Here is a 16,708-nt window from a genome sequence, read left to right as displayed (position 1 = left end):
ACCAAAACGAGCCGATGCAACAAGAAAGTACCAAGAAGGATTTCCTTTCTTTTTCTTCTTTTTTTTACTTCTTCTATGATTCAATTAGCAAACATGCCTTCCTCTTAACGGCTTATGCCTCGAATATTGAGATTCTATATTACGGCCCACTCACTCTTAACTATCCATCCATATCTATCTATACATCTTTCTACTAGTCTACCAATATCCCATCTACAAATCTTCATGTCGACTACCACATTCTTTACTTTACCCTTTCTCGCCCTCGTCTCTATACCTCTCGTCATATCGGCTTATATAACGATCTGCTTCTCTGTACTAGCCCTATTCTTACGGCTTTCTGTCATCTACATCGAACTATGTTATGCGATTATTGCGAATTACTTCGTCATCCCAACGTCCAACACCTCGTCCCTCTTAAACTTCGCTCCGTCTGAGCCGACAACACCACTAGCCTCTACGACCCCAAAGCGCCGATCTTTAGACCATGGTAGGACCGTTTATTTCTCAGGTTCTAGTTTCCATCAGTCCACCCCAGCTTCCCGTAGCCAGAGCCGTCCAGGTTGCGGCCAACGGCGCAACAGTTCATATTCCGAAGAACAACAGAACAATATAGACAGCGCATTTTATGACCGTGACGGCCGACACTTTCGGAGAGGGGGACACCAGAGGGAAGCTTCCTATCCGTCGCTACGGGGCTTTCTCGGCCTGATCAGTGGTGACGAGAGAAGGGACTTCGAGGGCGTAGGTGGATGGCGCTGTTGGGCGTCATCATCGAAGTTTTATGGACATCATTCAAGATCAGTGTCTTCATCCTCAAGCAATAGCGTAAATGAGGAGGCAGACGAGAGGGCTTGGCTGTCTATCAATAATCGGTTGGAATTACCATCGCAACCTCTCTGCATACGGAACAACGAGCTCGTGGAGCCTTCACTACCTTGGAGACATAGGCAGACATTTACTAGCCCTGATGGTAGCCATAGTCTTCACCATCGACGTTCGGCTACCACATCTATGCTATCAAGTTTCAATATCCGCACTCCGAACTCATTATCGCTATCTTCTTCTATTCGTCCGGATAACCATGCGATGGAAACGCGGTCCAGAGCAGCATCACCGCTCTCACAATCCCGACAGCCGGCCGGAGACGCCCCTTCTGCTATACTGAGCTCCTCGAACTCCAACAACTACGTCTTTAGCCCACCAGAAGGCCCTGGCGGTTACTTTACTTTAAGAACCAGCAGTGGCCCGAGCAGCAGAACCACAACGCCGGGTAGCACGACGCCGAATGAAGAGAATAAGTCTTCGGAAGCCATAGGTAGAACTATGGCCCACTATGCTGCTGGTGTGAGATACCGGAGGAGAAGTATATCAGGTCCAAATTCCAGCGCTCGAATAGTGAGGCCGCCTTAGGGTTGGAGGAAGCGGCTCACCGAGACAATGGTGAAGAAGAAGTACGTATGTATAGTTGAGATTTGAGACAGTTCTATCCGAATGAATACTAGTTCTTCTATTTTTATACCCCCTTTCTTTCTTTGTTTCTCGTCCTTCGTAAAATAGCAGCAGAGAACCAAGTCATCCAGATAAGGTGGTTATGTACATACATACATACATACATACAGTATGTACTGTACCAGATAGAGTGGGGTTATGATACCATACGGTACGGGATCCGCCTGAGGTTCCTTTTCGGTACAGTTGAGCGTCATCATCCTTGTTGGGAAATTCCTACTGCCACCCAATCGTTCTTTTTCAATTATCCTGTCCTTTTGCTTGCTGTGTTTTGAAGTATACGACTACGATTACCTCGAACGCTCTCCTCGCCACTTCTCCCTAACTATCTTGACTACGCGCTGATCCCCAATTCTTGCACATTCCTTTGTCCTCAATTTTGTGGTCGTCCCCCGTTGCCTACCTCGGGGTTAGCTCGATTGGATCGGAATTAAGACGGTCTTTGGCGGTAATTGCCTCCCGGCCTCTGCAGCCCTCGATTACTATTTATATAAATATCGCGGCTGTCCTTACTTTTCTTCTGGCCTTTCTCTACGGGTGACAGAGAACCTTACTCTGTCGCTCTCTGCGCTGTACGACAAAGTGTCTACCGCGCGACTTCATTCGCTTACCTTGCAGGTCTCGCGACCCTGGGTCTCATTCGAACCTCTACGTCTCTTAGCGTCCTCCAGCTCCCCTTTCCTTGGTCGTTACGCCTCATCCATGGCCTCGGAACCTTTGGAATCATCCAAGGACGATCTACGTCATCGCAGAGAGCCAAGTCCGTATGCCCCCAGGCAGGACAGCACCCCTCATGCAGCTCAAGGTGCCAGCGCAACACCTGCGCCCTTAGCATGGTTTCCACTAGGCTACAGGGAGGGCTTCAGTCAATGGGTATGTTGTCAAACCCGGGAATAAGCTCAAGTGTCAGTCACTGAGATGGATTTTCCAGTGGTCATGCTTGCCAGCCGCCGCCGCCGAACATAAGGTGCTCTCATACTTGCCCTATCTTCAGCATGAACCCCCGACGCATTTACAAACTGGTAAAACCAGCAATCCCCCAAGTGGCGAACTGGGGAGTTTACAATCAGCCGACCACAGCCAGGAGGGCGAGGTGTCGGCTAATTCACTCAATGATCCGTATGGTCCTCGAAGGTGGCGCTCTAGCATGGTAGAGCTAAGCGGCAAGAATCGAGCGCTCAATGAATTTTCAGTGGAGCGAATCGGGGAGGAAGCAAACCAGCATTTGGTTATGGTTCATGGTTACGGCGCTGGGTTGGGCTTTTTCTACAAGAATTTCGAGCCTCTGAGCCGACTGAAAGGATGGCAACTTCACGCGCTGGACTTACTGGGTATGGGCCGTAGTACTCGCCCGCCATTCCGCATCAAAGCAAAAGACCGCGAAGATGCCATCAGAGAGGCCGAAGATTGGTTTGTGGATGCCCTGGAAGAATGGCGCGTCAAACGCAAAATCGATCGCTTTACGCTACTCGGCCACAGCTTGGGAGGTTACATGGCGGTTGCCTATGCTCTTAAATACCCCGGCCGCCTGAACAAGCTGATCTTGGCTTCTCCGGTTGGAATTCCAGAAGACCCGTATGCTGTGGCAGCAGAGATGCCGTCCGAGTCTACTATGACCAATGAATTCTCCCAGGACCAGCGCAACATCGCCGAGTCAGCCTCCTCAGTGCCACCCGCGACAGTGCAGAAAGGCGACAACAATATCCTCCTCAAAGGTCCATCGACAGGTGCTACTACTCCTGATCGGCCACCCCGTCGGGTGATCCCCAAATGGTTTGCCTATCTGTGGGAGGCCAACATATCTCCTTTCAGCTTGATTCGATGGGCGGGTCCCTTAGGCCCGCGACTTGTATCCGGCTGGACATCTCGGCGCTTTTCGCATTTGCCTGCGGACGAGGCCAAGGCCCTCCATGACTACTCATACTCGATCTTCAGTCTACGGGGTAGCGGAGAATATGCCCTTGCATACATTCTTGCCCCTGGTGCATTTGCACGCAGTCCTCTCATCCGGCGCATTCAGGGAGTGGGACGACAGGTGCTTCAATCGCCCCAACCGTCTATTCAGGAGTCTGCAGCCGCCGTGGACTCATCTAGCCAGAGGCTGCCCCAGCCCGGCACCACCGTCGAATCAAGCTCCTCTTCACCAACGTCCGTCAAGCGCGAGAGCGGTCTCCCCATTCTCTTCATGTACGGTGATCATGATTGGATGGATGTAAAGGGTGGGATAGCTGCCAAGGCTAAGCTCGACGAAGAGAAGCGCCGTGTGCTTCAGAATGCCACAATAGAAGAGCGAGAGGCGGACAATGGGTCGGCCAAGGTTGTGGTCATCAAGAATTCGGGACACCATGTTTATTTAGATGGGTGGGAAGAATTCAACCGCCTGGTCTTGTCCGAGATGGAAGAGGTGGATCGGAAGGCTGGCAAATAAAAAGGGTGTTCATGGACATGCTGGTTTATATGATTTGATTGTTGATAAAGAGCGATTTTCCTATTATTACTATTACTATTGTTTTTTTGGTCGGTGTCACATGTGGATACGCAATAATGTATTAAAGAAATAAAGTACAGTACAATACAATACACTGCAATGGTTGGATTGAAAGACAACCACCGTAGGCCATGTGACAGGCTCCTTGTCCCGAGTACAATACCTGGAAACCTGACCATACGGTAACTTATCAACATTTCATCGTCACTGACCAGCTGTAAGCTTCCAACCGATTCAACTGCTACTTTTTCTTTCTCTTTCTTGGATCAACCTCCTACCCTTCAAGTTCTTTCATACCTCCTCTCCTTCCATGCTATGAAGTAGCGCCTGGCCGTGAAGGCCGGACTTTTTCTATCCTCCCCTGTACTTTTTCTCCTTCTCTTTTCCATTGACTCTTAAGAAGTATTTCTTATCTACATTTGGTTTCTCGCCCTTTCGCTTCCCCGTCGCGGACATGGCTCCCGCAAGCCTGGATCACCTGGTCAAAGGGTCGCCAGCTCCTGCAAACAATCTCTCTTCGGTATCGACCCCATCTGACACATTGGATTCTGCTCCACGATCGTATCCTCAGAATTCCTCGGATCCATCTTCCCCGCCACGCCCGTCAACACCGGACCCGCTGTCCACGTTGCCATCCTCTCCACCTCAAATCTACTTGAATCTCCTCATCCTAGAAAGCTCCCTTCGGGCTCAATATCTGGCGCTGCGAGAACGCCGACGACAGAATACATTCTTCCTACTCTTGCTCGCCGCCTGGATCGCCTACTTTGCCTACGCGCTGTTCCTCCGTCCCCGCGAGGATGGCCGCGGGGTAGGAGGTTCTGTTTACTGGGTGGTAGAAATGTGGGAGAAGGTTGCGCTGCTTGGGGGAGTAATCACAGCACTGTTAGTCTGGGGCACGGGGCAATGGGAGCGTGGAGTGCGTTGGCCGCGGCGCTGGCTCGCCGTCGCCAACCGTGGCCTTCGCACAATGAATACCAAGATTGTTGTGATCCGCGGTCCCTGGTGGCAGGAGCTGTTATCCTATCTTTCCTTCCTCTTTCCCTTTTCCATTCCTTTCTTCCCTTCGCCGGTTGGGGACTTCCACTACATTGAACGACCTGCGTCGGAGAAACGCGCTGGTGGTCGGCAGCACCACCAACCGTACTACAACCTGGATACTGAATCGGGTATGGTGGAAGAAGACCTCAGTCCGGGAGGCGATTATATCCGACTCCTTCTCCTCCCTAAATCGTTCTCGCCAGAATTTCGAGGGAATTGGGACGAATATCGCACCGAGTTCTGGGACAAGGAGAATGAGCGGCGTGCTCAGCTCCGCCAAAGGCTGCGCCAGAAGGAGCGCCAACTAGCCCAACAGAACGGAGGCTGGTTTTGGTGGATTGGTATTGGATGGAAGGCATCGCAGCGCCGTCGGCTGGCTGCAGCGACGCTCACCAAGTCTGCCGACGACAAGGGCCACCATCGCCCTCACCATCACCACCACTCCAGTATCTCTCGTCTCAGCCATGAGCCTAAATCGCCCGCTCGCCGCAGCACGCGCTCGGACTCTCATTCTCGGACTCCGTCCCGAAGCACCACCCCCGTGGGTACCGATAACCGGCCCCCGTCAAGGTCGTCTGCAAGTGGTCGGCCCCGTCGGGGAAGCCTAACTCCTAACTCCACAGCATCAGGCTCCGAGCAAGGGCAGCAGCACCGCAGGAAGAAGTCGAAGACATTATCTCGGGGGATGTCACCCCTGACCCAGGCCCAAGTCAGGGAGGGTGTGCGCACGTCGTCATTCTCTTCCGATGACTCCGGGATATTGGGCGAGCCGGACAAAGTTAGAGATGAACCTCTAGAACATTGAGGACCTAGCATATCAGTTTTTAATCCAAGCTTTGAATCTATACCCCAGTTTGTAATGTTGGATGCATCATTGCATTGTTTGTCCATTTTCAAATGCGACCATGTTCCATATCTTATATTCTTCTACACTCTTCTCATGCTACATCTTTTATTTCGGTATATTACTTTCTGTCCATACCATGTTTTGATAATAAAGCGAGGGCCAAGGAAAATAAGTTGGTATAGTGTAAACAGGTATACATACAATGACGAAGACATTTCCCCCGATCGTCTTACAAAGTTTCAAACTCACAAGGAACAAAGGATAAGACATGCTTATTTCTTATTTATGCAAGGAACCAAACTTTGTTGCGCAACATGTCAGGGGACGAGAAAACCCTTAACAACTGCACTGATAGGCTGAGACAAAACCCCCGAAACGCCAAACGACCCGATGGGAGTGAAAGTGACATTACAAGTTAACAAGACGTGTCTGACATAAATTCGCTTTCCTGCTCGCAATCATCATACATCTGTAACCTCAATAGGCACTCTATACCATTAAATTCTGTAAACAGTCTCGTCATCCTCAAGGAACCTGTTAGAAAACCAAGTTAGTCATCTCATGTTTTGAGACCATGTGTTTTGGTGAGGGGTGCTTACATCAATTCGTTTCTCTCATTCATGGCCCTCAGGGCCTGGATTGCTTCTGCGCGTTGGAATACTTGACCTTCTCCGAGGGATCGGTTACTGCGCACTGCCGTGTTCACAGCTCCGATGAGCTCCTCTACGTCGGCCGTGTCACCGCTGGTGAACAGCCGTGTACCCATTAGCGGGCCCAGAGCCTGGCGGAAGACCGTCAGGCGGGCGGGCTGTAACGGTTCCGATGTGCTGGCGGAGGCCGCCTGGGATTGGGAAGTGTCTGGCTGGGACTCGAGGAGTTGTGAGGCCGGTTGGGATGATGCCACAGACATCTGAGACTGGCTTTGCGTTTGGGTACGGTTAGTCTGGCTCGACCGCAACCGTTGGCCACGAGGGCTGGCGCTGTATAGACCGTCACCATCTTCTGAGACGTCATCTCCATCGGCGTCCATTTCGTCAATGGTGGAACGGTTGGCAGCCGCACGCGTGCGGAGTGTTCCATTTCTCCGGCTTGACCGTGGTGTGGCACTGGCGGTTTGCGCAGGAGTGTCATCTTCATCAGAACCCTCTTCTGACTCGCTCTCGCTATCCTCATCGAACGAAGTAACCTTTCTCCTCTTGCGGCGCTCGTCTTCGAGAACTTCCTTGAACATAGCGAAACGCAGAAGAGACTCTGCAACCTTTGCATCCTTTTCTTCAACTCTGTTGGACAGACGCGACTTGGCGTGTGCAGTTGACAGACGAATCAATGTCTCCAGGGTACGAGCGGTGATAGGCGATGTTCTGCGCTGGTTGCCAGACAATTCATCGTTTCTCAGTGCTGAGTAGGTGGAAACAATGTGGTCGGCAGCTCCTTTGGTCAACACTGGCTTGATTCTAGACTTAGCGTATTGAACGTATTTCTTGATGAAGGGAATGCTAAGAATCTCGACGTCCTTCTTCTTGTTCCGGCCTGTGTTAACCATACCGGCATGAAGCATGGCATTGAACTTCTCATACACATCGGTCGGTTGATTCGAGTCCCGAGTATCCTCGAGTCCAACACCCAAGGTCTGGTTGAGCTGTTCCCTAACCGGAGCGCCCTCTTCGGTGCCGGGCTGTCGATACCGGTGCATGCGAAGGACGTGTTCGGACACCATCCTGTCCTTGGCATCCTCAATGTCATCCGTCACCACGAAGAGCAAATCGAAACGGGACAAGAGAGAATCCGGCAAGGCAATGTTTTTGTGGGGGTCTTTATGTGGATCATATTGTCCATATATGGGATTTGCGGCAGCCAACACGCTGCAACGGGCGTTCAAACTCGTGTGAATACCGGCCTTAGCGATGGTAACTGTTTGCTGTTCCATAACTTCGTGAATAGCCACACGGTCAACATCACTCATCTTATCAAATTCATCAATACAAACCACACCGCGATCTCCCAGAACCATTGCACCAGCTTCCAGCCTGCGCTCTCCGGTTTCTTTATCAGACGTGACAGCAGCCGTGAGACCAACACCGGATGAACCTCGTCCAGTTGTTGCGATTGCTAACGGGGCAGTGTTCAGGACGAAACGGAGAAGTTGGGATTTAGCGGTGGAAGGATCACCAACCATCATGATGTTAATATCACCACGCAAATGTGTTCCGTTATCGAGGTTTTTCTCCATGCCACCGAGAAGCATGAGCAAGATCGCCTTCTTAATATAATCATGGCCGTAAATACTCGGGGCGAGAGAATGAGACATTAACTCGAAAATATTCTTTTTCTTGGCAACTTTGTTGATGTTGCGAATGTCAGTGTCGGTAATGGTGGCTTGCGCGATTCCCCCGCCAGACTTCGACGATAACTGAATGATGTTGTTTGCCAAAACAAGTGTGCGGAATGTCGACGAGCCCGCGTTTGCGTTTCTATTTCCCAGAGACCGGTATATTCCTACCAACTGGATTCTGTCGCCAGGCTTGGCCCGGTCCACAAGGTCGTCGTCTAAGATAACGTCGACACTTCGAGGAAGTTGACCGGCCGGTGCTCTTTCAGGCATTTCTTGAATGGAGATGGTTTGATGATCCATATATGTCGAATAGCCGTATTCGGTAGTGAGCTGCACGAAGAAACCACCATTAGCCAGGTTCAGGATCATTTAAAAGTTTTGAACATACAGGATTCTTTTCATCATCTTCCTGAGGATAGACGTTTAAGCTCGTTGCGCCGCTAGCCGTCATTGTTTGATCCCTATATTTCCTCGAGAGGAACCGGTCTTTTCTTTCACTATAATGCACACTTTGTATGATCTTTGGTCGCACCAAAGAGCATTTTGTCACAATGCCCTCAAGGGATATCATTCGGTTCAGGTGCGACGATCCCAAGGTACGTGGGTTACAAGAGAACTCTCCAAAAGCTCCCACATAGGCGCAATAGTAGTTCTAGAGGTTGTTAAGAGCCATCCATGTATGCGTGCACATCATCAGAACATACCACTTCGTCCGCTTTTTCAGTGGCAGTCCGACTCGGTAATACTTTGATAACCTCTTTCAAAGCGGTGTCGAAGGCTTGGGAATAGTCGAATGGGGATGTAAGAAGACTTCATTCAATTAGTACATAACACGTTTTGTTCGAGATGGTTGTTGCATACCCATCGGCCAATTCACGGTTGTGTGCTCTAATCTCATCGATGCTGACCTAGGTGAGAAGAGAATTTTAGCTCCTTGTCTCCCGAGCACCATGATGGAGCAGGCAAGAAAAGACGTACTATTAGCCGCCGAAGCCCCCGATTTAGCATCAACACAATATCAGCACGGTAGCTATTTTGCAGGTCAGAAACCACGTTCAGAAGCGATGTTTTTTGACCAGTAACGATATATTCAATATGACGGACCTTCTTGCTCTAGCATCGGCTAAAAGGAAGAGAAGAACCGATCAGTTTTCAGGCACCAACACCAGTCTATACTGCCCATGGCAACTTACTGGGATCAAGAAACTCAACAGCGGCTCGCACTCGATCTTGAGCGGCCTCATCCCGGAGCTGCACCCCGTCCATAGTGGCTATGTGTGTCGCAAACAATTATATAAAGGAGGTAAATTCGGCAGGGACTCAATCGATTTAGTTAGGTTGCAGAGCAAGGAATGAAAGAATGGTGATCCTAACTTGTAGAGGGCCACGCTAACACTGAGGGGTGGAACAGAGATGTCTTTGCGCCCTTGAGCCCGAACGGGAGGATCTTTGAGCTGTGGATACACGCCGTCCCGATCGGGCATGATTGGAACGCGTGGTTTCTCGCGTTCGACGCGGTATGGATGACTAAGCGTTGCGATGGGTTACCTGCCCTAAGTTGAAGTAGTTTGTTCTGAGTTGAATCATATCCAGTAAATATTCATACACTCTAAATATCTCTTATACATACGTAGTACTATACACTTGGCGCTTTGATATATACAATGCAAGACAAATCTCTTACTCCGTAACTAATTACCCTCTTTCGACTGTTCGAAAGTCGTTCGCTCTTCGTCTTGAAAGTCCCCGGAGAATTTATCAGGCTCAGTATCTGTAGTCTCCTCGTCTATGGGGAGTATATCCTCCGTCAAAGTAGAAACATCACCTGCATGGTTACTGCCAATGCTCTCGCGATGTTCGTTGTCCGACAATTCATCATTGGCTTGCTGTGAATGGCGTCTGCTCTCTAAGAGCGATTCGACCTCAATGTCATACTCATCCGGATAGTCGATGGTTTTTTCTGGAGGCGCGAAGAAACCCTCGGAAGGTCGCACTCCATCAGATTCAGGTTCATCAGTCACACCTTCCAAAACCTCTTTTAATTGGACGTCCGGCTGCGATGGTTGTTCAGCTACTTCGTTATTGTTGGTTGGCTCGCCTGTCGTTTCATCGATCTCTAAGACAGGCCTGCGTTGGCCGCCAACTCCAAGTATGCCGCCAGTCCAAACAAAATGCTCGCGACCATCCAAATCGTCCCTGCTGTCCCCTTGTTCCTGGCGACGCCGAAGCAGAACACCCTGGAACTTCTCGCGCAGATAAGGCATGTCGGCGATTGCCTCAATAGTCCTAGGGGCCGCTTGATGAAGAGAACTGAGCTCAGCTCCTCCATCAAAAATACTTCTTTCTCGAAAACCGAGTAAGGCTGAGGCCAGGTATACCATGGAAACGTATGTAGGCTGCATGAACTCCGGCTGAATCTTGCTCCAATACTTGCGGCCTTCTTTACCGAGCAGGTTGGGATGTTTTCCGCGTGTCTTGTTTTCGATAATGTCAATGCTTGAAGGCACACCAGCAGGTTTCAGGCCATATCCTCGGCGAAGGTGTTTCCATCCAGGGAAGTTGGGCATGAACCTTTGCTCAAAGACAGTGAAGGCCTCGACCTGGTCGGAACTCTTCTCCGAAGACGCAAGCATCTGGACGAAAGTGGACCAATTATAGGTGGTCAACGTAAAGCCTGCCTCCTCGACGTCCCTCACAGTTTGAGGTATCCTGGAGGTTTCGTTCCGATAGGCGAGGGAACGCATGTACAAAGACAGTGGTCGGGACAGCAGGTACTGATATGCCGACAAGATTAATGACTTCTTCGAGGAGTCGGGAAGGGAATCTTCTGTATCCAGCAAAATATCCTTGTGATTGCTGGCTGAATTAGGCAAAGATGGCCGAGGCGGCTCAAGGATGTCCGTGGAAGGTAGCTGGCTAGAGAGCCATTCATCAACTGTAGGACGGCGGGCCAGCTTTTTCGCACGAGAAAATGCCATCTTCCAGCATTCTTCCACCTTTTTGTGTTGATCTGCCTTCAGGTAGGCGAGCATCAATGCGGAAAGTAAACGAAGAGGTGCCATGTCGTAAACGTTCTCAGACGAAGTTGACGCTTCTCGGCTCTTGATAAACTGATCAAATAGCTCTCGTGCCTTCGCAAAAGCCCCCCTCGTGCCATATGCCGTGATGATGTATTCATAGTACATAGCGGGGAAAGCATCGTTCATGGTTTGTTTCCCTACACCAGGCATTGGTAGTTTCGTAGCCAGCTTGGTGGTGTCAAACTCCGCGATAGTCTCGGCAAGGAATTTTTCAGCATTATCGAGCCGAACAGCCGCGCTATCCACCTGCCCATTCCCGCTTTTGACTGACTGCAAATCGCGTTGGAGCTGGCTCTTCAAGACAAGCAGGCTTGAGCTGAAACCAGGTCGGTTGAAACGTTCTTTGATCTCACGAAAGATGATGTGAACCATATCCCGGTTCCGATCTTTTACATAACCATATAATATAATGGCATAATGGAACTCGGTAGCATACATCCGGTGACTTCTGTGGAGTGTCCTCAGGATGCGACGCGCGGAATCCGTTTGCCCAATGAGCACCAAACTGAGCATAAGGGCAGCATATGTCATGCCATCAGGCTGTAGGCCAGCAGCTTCCATACGTGAACGGACGCGGGTGATTGAATCCAGGTCCATTCGGAAGGCATAGTTCCAAAGAAGCACGTTCCACATTCTCACGCGGGAACCTTTCACTTCCAACCCAAGACATGTCTCTGCCACACTCTCAGCCACGTCTAATTTCTGATTGTTACAGTACGCCTCCACGATGGTGTCAAGGAATGGAGCCGTGATCTGCACCTTGCGCTGCTTTGCCAAAGCGAGAAGCTGGCGGACAGTGTCAATATCACCCCTGTTAGCGCAAAGTCCCATGAGTGTGCCGAAAGAGTGGGAGTCTGGTTCCACCCCGTCTTGGACCATCTTTTTGAATGTGGTAAAGCTTCCAGACAGATCACCAGCATTGGTATATGCTGTCAGAAGGATATTCCAGCATACCACATTCGGTTCCAACCCAAACTCTCCTGATATCCTTTCGAACTGGCGGAGAGTCTCTTGTACATTACCATATCTCGCATGTACATATAGAAGTGGAGTCAGAAGCCTCCGACTTAATGGCTTCCCATGATCCGAAAGAAAATTTTCAAACACGTCATTCACGTTCACGATGTCACCAGCTCTCGAGAAAGCAATAAGTGCATGTTTATAAGCATCAATTGAGGGCTTGCCGTGAAACAGACTAAGCTCACCTAAGAGATACCGAATACCTGTGGTAATCTCGAATGTACATAAGCGTTGAATGAGTTGACTTAGAAGCTTCGCGGGCGGCACTTCACCATCCATCTGCCAGCGAAAATTACGATATACCACAATAGACCGAACAAAGACGGATCGGATCTCAGACGATTGAAGAGTTTTCATAAGCCTGAAGTAATGCCGAGGGGTAACAATAGATAAAGCGTTATAGTCCTTCAAAAGAAGAAGAAGAGCTTCTGTCGCTGTATTTTCAATAATTTCCAGCGTGGAGAAGGCGTGGTCAAGTAGAAAGCGGGCGAGATCGCGCGCCGAATCATTGGCCACTTGATCTTGTAACAATGATGCTAGAGCAATCAAAGCATTTGGCAAAGCGGCAAGTGTCAAAGACGATGCAACATGACCCCATAAATCGCGCTCATCAGATGTCGGTTTGGATGCCCAAGCGTGTTGCGCAGAGTCCCACTGCATGGTATTCACAAAGTGCGCCAAACTGTAAGCCCAGCACGGAATTCCCAGGCTCTTATCCAGCGCTTCTCGACATACCCGGTTCGTCTCCAGTGGCCTTTCGGCCGCCAAGTATGATTTCGCCATATGCAAGTAATCCTCCGCAGACCGAGAGTCAGAGGGGATACCTTCAAACAATCGCTTAGCCCGTCTGTGATCGACATCTTGCTCTGAGTGGCTTAGGATCGCTAAGAGGGCTGGATTTGCATCAAGAGGATGACCTGCCGTTACATAAAGCGACCATGCTTTGTCGTACTCCTCGAGCTTGCAATCTGCTAACAAGAACGAAAGGTTATGCATTGCCTGCATCCGTTCATCATCTCTTTCTCTGGGATCAGAGAAATCAGAACCTGATCTATCTGCCCCAGCAGGCTGATAGAGACTGGCGGCCCCCGTTGTGTATGTTCTAGCAAGACCTGCAATGATCCTCTTCCTCCGGCGCGCGGCGAATCTTCTCGGAGATCGTATCAGACATGAGGCTGCGAATTCCTGGGTGCGCGGAGGGTACAAGAAGTCCAGAAAGGGAGTCCGTGCTTCGTGTGTAACTCTGCCTGCCCTTGCAGTTCCACTTAGAGGATTCGAAACTCGCCGGGCCGACGTTGACGAGATAGGAAGCCAATAAAGGGAGTCTGAATTTGTGCCGCTTGCTTGCCCAAAGTTCGGATACAGCGGCCTTGGACTTCGAATCGCGCCATTAGAGTCCCGGAAGAAACGCCGTCCTGCGCTCTCAAGGCATCCGGCAGCCCGTTCCAGCATTACCTCCGAAGATTGCGGCGTCAAACCCTGAAATCACCGAAATCCAACAAGAATGTGTAGCATATCGGTTCCCAATTCGTTTCTGGTCCAAAACAGAAGTCAGGCCGTTGTTCTTCCAAGGTTCGTTGGGTGTCAAAAGAGGAGAGGCGAACCGAGCAGTGTGACCTTGTCCACGAACGTCACAAAATACCGCCAAACAGTCGCTCCGAATATACAGCGTAAAGTTTGGGGCGGTATTGATCACTCAATTAAGATAACTAGCAGCAAAGGGCCGCGTTAGCAGTGTAAAGGTCGTGGTGTTGACACGGAATGAAATTTTGAGGAGGTAACAGAGAGCTTCGGCCGATGCTGGAAAAGCGAAATCAGCCGGTCATTCGTTTGGCCGAGATCTGACCACGCCAGCAACCCGCACTCTCTAATGTGACGCCCTACCCACTCTAGTCCATATCAACCAGCTGCTACCACAATGGACATTACAGATTACATTTTTAGCCAGAGGGAGGAAGTCCTTCTGACTGGCGACTACAATGCCTACCGTATCCATACCACCCGTAAATTGCACAAGCTCCGCAAGAAGGTCGGACAGACCACGCCCAAAGGCCGGAAATATACTGCCAAACCCCCTGTCAGCGCAGAGAATGTCAATGACAATATAGCGTACGTCCTTTCGTGTTGCATCTATTATGGCGCTCTCCTCCCCCTCACTGCTTGTGCTGACTCGCGCTTCTCATCAGATATGTTCACATCCTGCTCATGAGCTCGGAACGAGCATGGGCACAAGCGATGCAAATGAAGTCCGCGCACTCTGCAGATCCGTCAGCGAAGGGAATCACAGGTGCTGCCCGGCGTCACATCATCTCGCGACTAAATAAATCGGTCGTCTATGCAAACGAATTGGTTCTCTTGTTGCAAGACCAAGCTTCTAGCGCCACTAATACTGATCTTCTTGAGGCGCGTGCATACCATGCGTCGCTTTCCGGAGCCTTGTCATTAGAGAAGCGGAAATGGGAGGAGTGCATGCAGAACTTCTCCGTGTCCAGAATCATATATGCAGCACTGGGTCACAACAACAAGAAAGATGCTTTTCGGGATCTCCTCACCGGTACCATCGACCCGAGCTTGAGGTACGCAGCATATCAGATGAAGCTTCCACGATCGAAGCCTCTCCCCTCCCTGGCGATCAGTTTTTTTCCATCCGACACAAATCTCAGATCGGAGGTTGAAAAGGTAGATCCTAGCTGTCTCAAAGAGGACGCGGCGGGGACAAGAAGAACTGCCGACGGTGACGTGCAGCAGCTTCCTGAGTCTATTACCTGGCGGTCACGGACTGTCGCTTTGGAAGACGCCGCCATCTCTCAGGCTCTCGCAGCAGCCGCCGCGGCGGAATCTCGCCTCGCCTCGTGGCTTGTGGATGCCTCGGGCAAGGCTGCCTCATCGAAAGACAAGGCAGCTGCCTATGATAACGTCATCATTGCTAGCCAAGATGCAGTAGATGCTACAAAGACGGCCATCGATGACCTTGCCGGCGAAGGTGTGGATCCGGGAGATAAAAGGATGCAGAGCCTGCAGATCACCCGCACCGCCGTCAATTTTGCTTTGGTGGGATGGAGAGTCGGGCGTAACCGCGTCCTGTGTGGCGAGCATGACGGCGGTTACGATGAGACTGACGCAGCCAAGGGATCTAAGGGTGGCAGGGCTTCTGTCAAACGCGAGGAAACCAAGGGCAAGAAGTTAGCTCGGCTGCGTGAGAGGGTCGTGCTCTATGACTCTACATTGCAAAGCATTGAGTTCATCCTCGAGCTACCTGGTGTCGCGGCCGATTCTACATTTGTTCAGGAGCTTGGAGGTAAACGGTCCTACTTCCGAGCTTTAAGGTATGAAGTCCTAGTCCCCTTCAGAAGCGCGATCCTCTAACACGGGGTTTAGATGTCTCACCATTGGGCAGTCTCATGGTATTCTCGGTAACAATAAAAACGCTCTTGCGTTGTTCTCGCAAGCGTTGGCGCTCACTCTAGAATCCGCGGGCTCAGTCCAGTCCTCTGCCGATTCGGAAGAGCCCCCCAAGTTAGACATCACACGCAATCAAATCCAAACTCTTGAGTCAACCTTGCGCGCTCTGGTTTCACAATACCGCGGGCTCGTTACGCTAGAGGAGATATCAGAACAGAAGTCGAAATCTGCGAACGAGCGCCCGATGGTTGAGCGGCTGCACGAGTATCCCGGTGATGGTTTGGATTTGAAGAATCTCGTCCCATACCCACCTCAGATGCAGCCAGTCCCTGTGAAGCCATTGTTCCTTGATGTCGCATGGAACTACATTGACTACCCCCGTGAGAGCGCGGGTGCCCAGGTCACCAGTGAGACGCCGCCTGAGGCAGCCACGGAGGAAAAGAAGGGTGGCCGACGAGGCTGGTTTGGCTTTGGACGTTGAGATATGGGTCTAGCAGATACATCTAGATATGAGTTGGAATGATGGCCTATTTATTCAATGTACATAGAGCATGGACATCAGAGTCATGTCTCCATTGATGGACCAAGTTCATTGAACAGCCTCGGTCTTCCAGGATTTCTAAGTAAATATGAACAACTACGACACAACGCCATAATGCAATGGGCTGACTAGCCCAGTGCCCTTCATAGCATATGCAAACTACCCGTCCAAACACTGCCGATGGATGTCTCTGCTTGTAGTCCTTTCGCCGGCTATGTATACCGGTGTATGTCCCCGGAACTTCTCACTGCTTCTGTGCTTGAGAAACTTGCTGGTCTTGAGATCGCAGACAGCTCCTCTCTCTGACTTGCCCATGGACTAGTTGGATATGGCCTTTTTATCCAATGGTTTCGTCTCCACTATATGCACACCATAGGTTGTTTCTATTGCTCTAAGCCTCACGTGGCCATGTAAACTATAAGAATGTATTACACCGGCTCGCAGC

General features: G+C 50.5%; 6 protein-coding genes across 6 annotated transcripts; 4 read left to right on the top strand and 2 right to left on the bottom strand.

Moving 5' to 3' along the window:
* The first annotated feature begins 34 nt into the window (after nucleotides 1-34).
* BDW43DRAFT_279747 (uncharacterized protein) lies at nucleotides 35-1,681 on the top strand. The gene has a single exon (XM_032042347.1). The coding sequence runs from the start codon at nucleotides 115-117 to the stop codon at nucleotides 1,411-1,413; it is 1,299 nt and encodes a 432-aa protein (XP_031899076.1). The 5' UTR covers nucleotides 35-114; the 3' UTR covers nucleotides 1,414-1,681.
* Nucleotides 1,682-1,760: 79 nt separating this feature from the next.
* On the top strand, nucleotides 1,761-4,192 carry BDW43DRAFT_279746 (putative alpha/beta hydrolase). Its single transcript, XM_032042346.1, has 2 exons — nucleotides 1,761-2,385; nucleotides 2,444-4,192. Exons 1-2 carry the CDS (start codon nucleotides 2,215-2,217, stop codon nucleotides 3,938-3,940), a joined length of 1,668 nt encoding a protein of 555 aa, XP_031899075.1. The 5' UTR covers nucleotides 1,761-2,214; the 3' UTR covers nucleotides 3,941-4,192.
* On the top strand, nucleotides 4,176-6,110 carry BDW43DRAFT_279744 (Spo7-like protein). Its single transcript, XM_032042345.1, has one exon. The coding sequence runs from the start codon at nucleotides 4,455-4,457 to the stop codon at nucleotides 5,844-5,846; it is 1,392 nt and encodes a 463-aa protein (XP_031899074.1). The 5' UTR covers nucleotides 4,176-4,454; the 3' UTR covers nucleotides 5,847-6,110.
* A 161-nt stretch (nucleotides 6,111-6,271) lies between these two features.
* Nucleotides 6,272-9,687, bottom strand: BDW43DRAFT_111088 (MCM DNA helicase complex subunit MCM3). The gene is made up of 8 exons (XM_032037920.1): nucleotides 9,414-9,687; nucleotides 9,325-9,343; nucleotides 9,199-9,250; nucleotides 9,082-9,128; nucleotides 8,925-9,030; nucleotides 8,609-8,872; nucleotides 6,488-8,550; nucleotides 6,272-6,422 (listed from the first exon to the last, which is right to left on the bottom strand). Exons 1-8 carry the CDS (start codon nucleotides 9,484-9,486, stop codon nucleotides 6,386-6,388), a joined length of 2,661 nt encoding a protein of 886 aa, XP_031899073.1. The 5' UTR covers nucleotides 9,487-9,687; the 3' UTR covers nucleotides 6,272-6,385.
* A 136-nt stretch (nucleotides 9,688-9,823) lies between these two features.
* BDW43DRAFT_279741 (putative translation regulator (Cya5)) lies at nucleotides 9,824-14,075 on the bottom strand. The gene has a single exon (XM_032042344.1). The coding sequence runs from the start codon at nucleotides 13,770-13,772 to the stop codon at nucleotides 9,912-9,914; it is 3,861 nt and encodes a 1,286-aa protein (XP_031899072.1). The 5' UTR covers nucleotides 13,773-14,075; the 3' UTR covers nucleotides 9,824-9,911.
* Nucleotides 14,076-14,213: 138 nt separating this feature from the next.
* Nucleotides 14,214-16,432, top strand: BDW43DRAFT_279739 (signal recognition particle subunit SRP68). The gene is made up of 3 exons (XM_032042343.1): nucleotides 14,214-14,429; nucleotides 14,507-15,646; nucleotides 15,699-16,432. Exons 1-3 carry the CDS (start codon nucleotides 14,239-14,241, stop codon nucleotides 16,201-16,203), a joined length of 1,836 nt encoding a protein of 611 aa, XP_031899071.1. The 5' UTR covers nucleotides 14,214-14,238; the 3' UTR covers nucleotides 16,204-16,432.
* The last annotated feature ends 276 nt before the right edge of the window (nucleotides 16,433-16,708 follow it).

The sequence above is a fragment of the Aspergillus alliaceus genome, assembly GCF_009176365.1.
Source record: "Aspergillus alliaceus strain CBS 536.65 unplaced genomic scaffold BDW43scaffold_29, whole genome shotgun sequence".
Taxonomy (NCBI): domain Eukaryota; kingdom Fungi; phylum Ascomycota; class Eurotiomycetes; order Eurotiales; family Aspergillaceae; genus Aspergillus; species Aspergillus alliaceus.
This window is presented reverse-complemented; position numbering and strand designations above follow the sequence as displayed.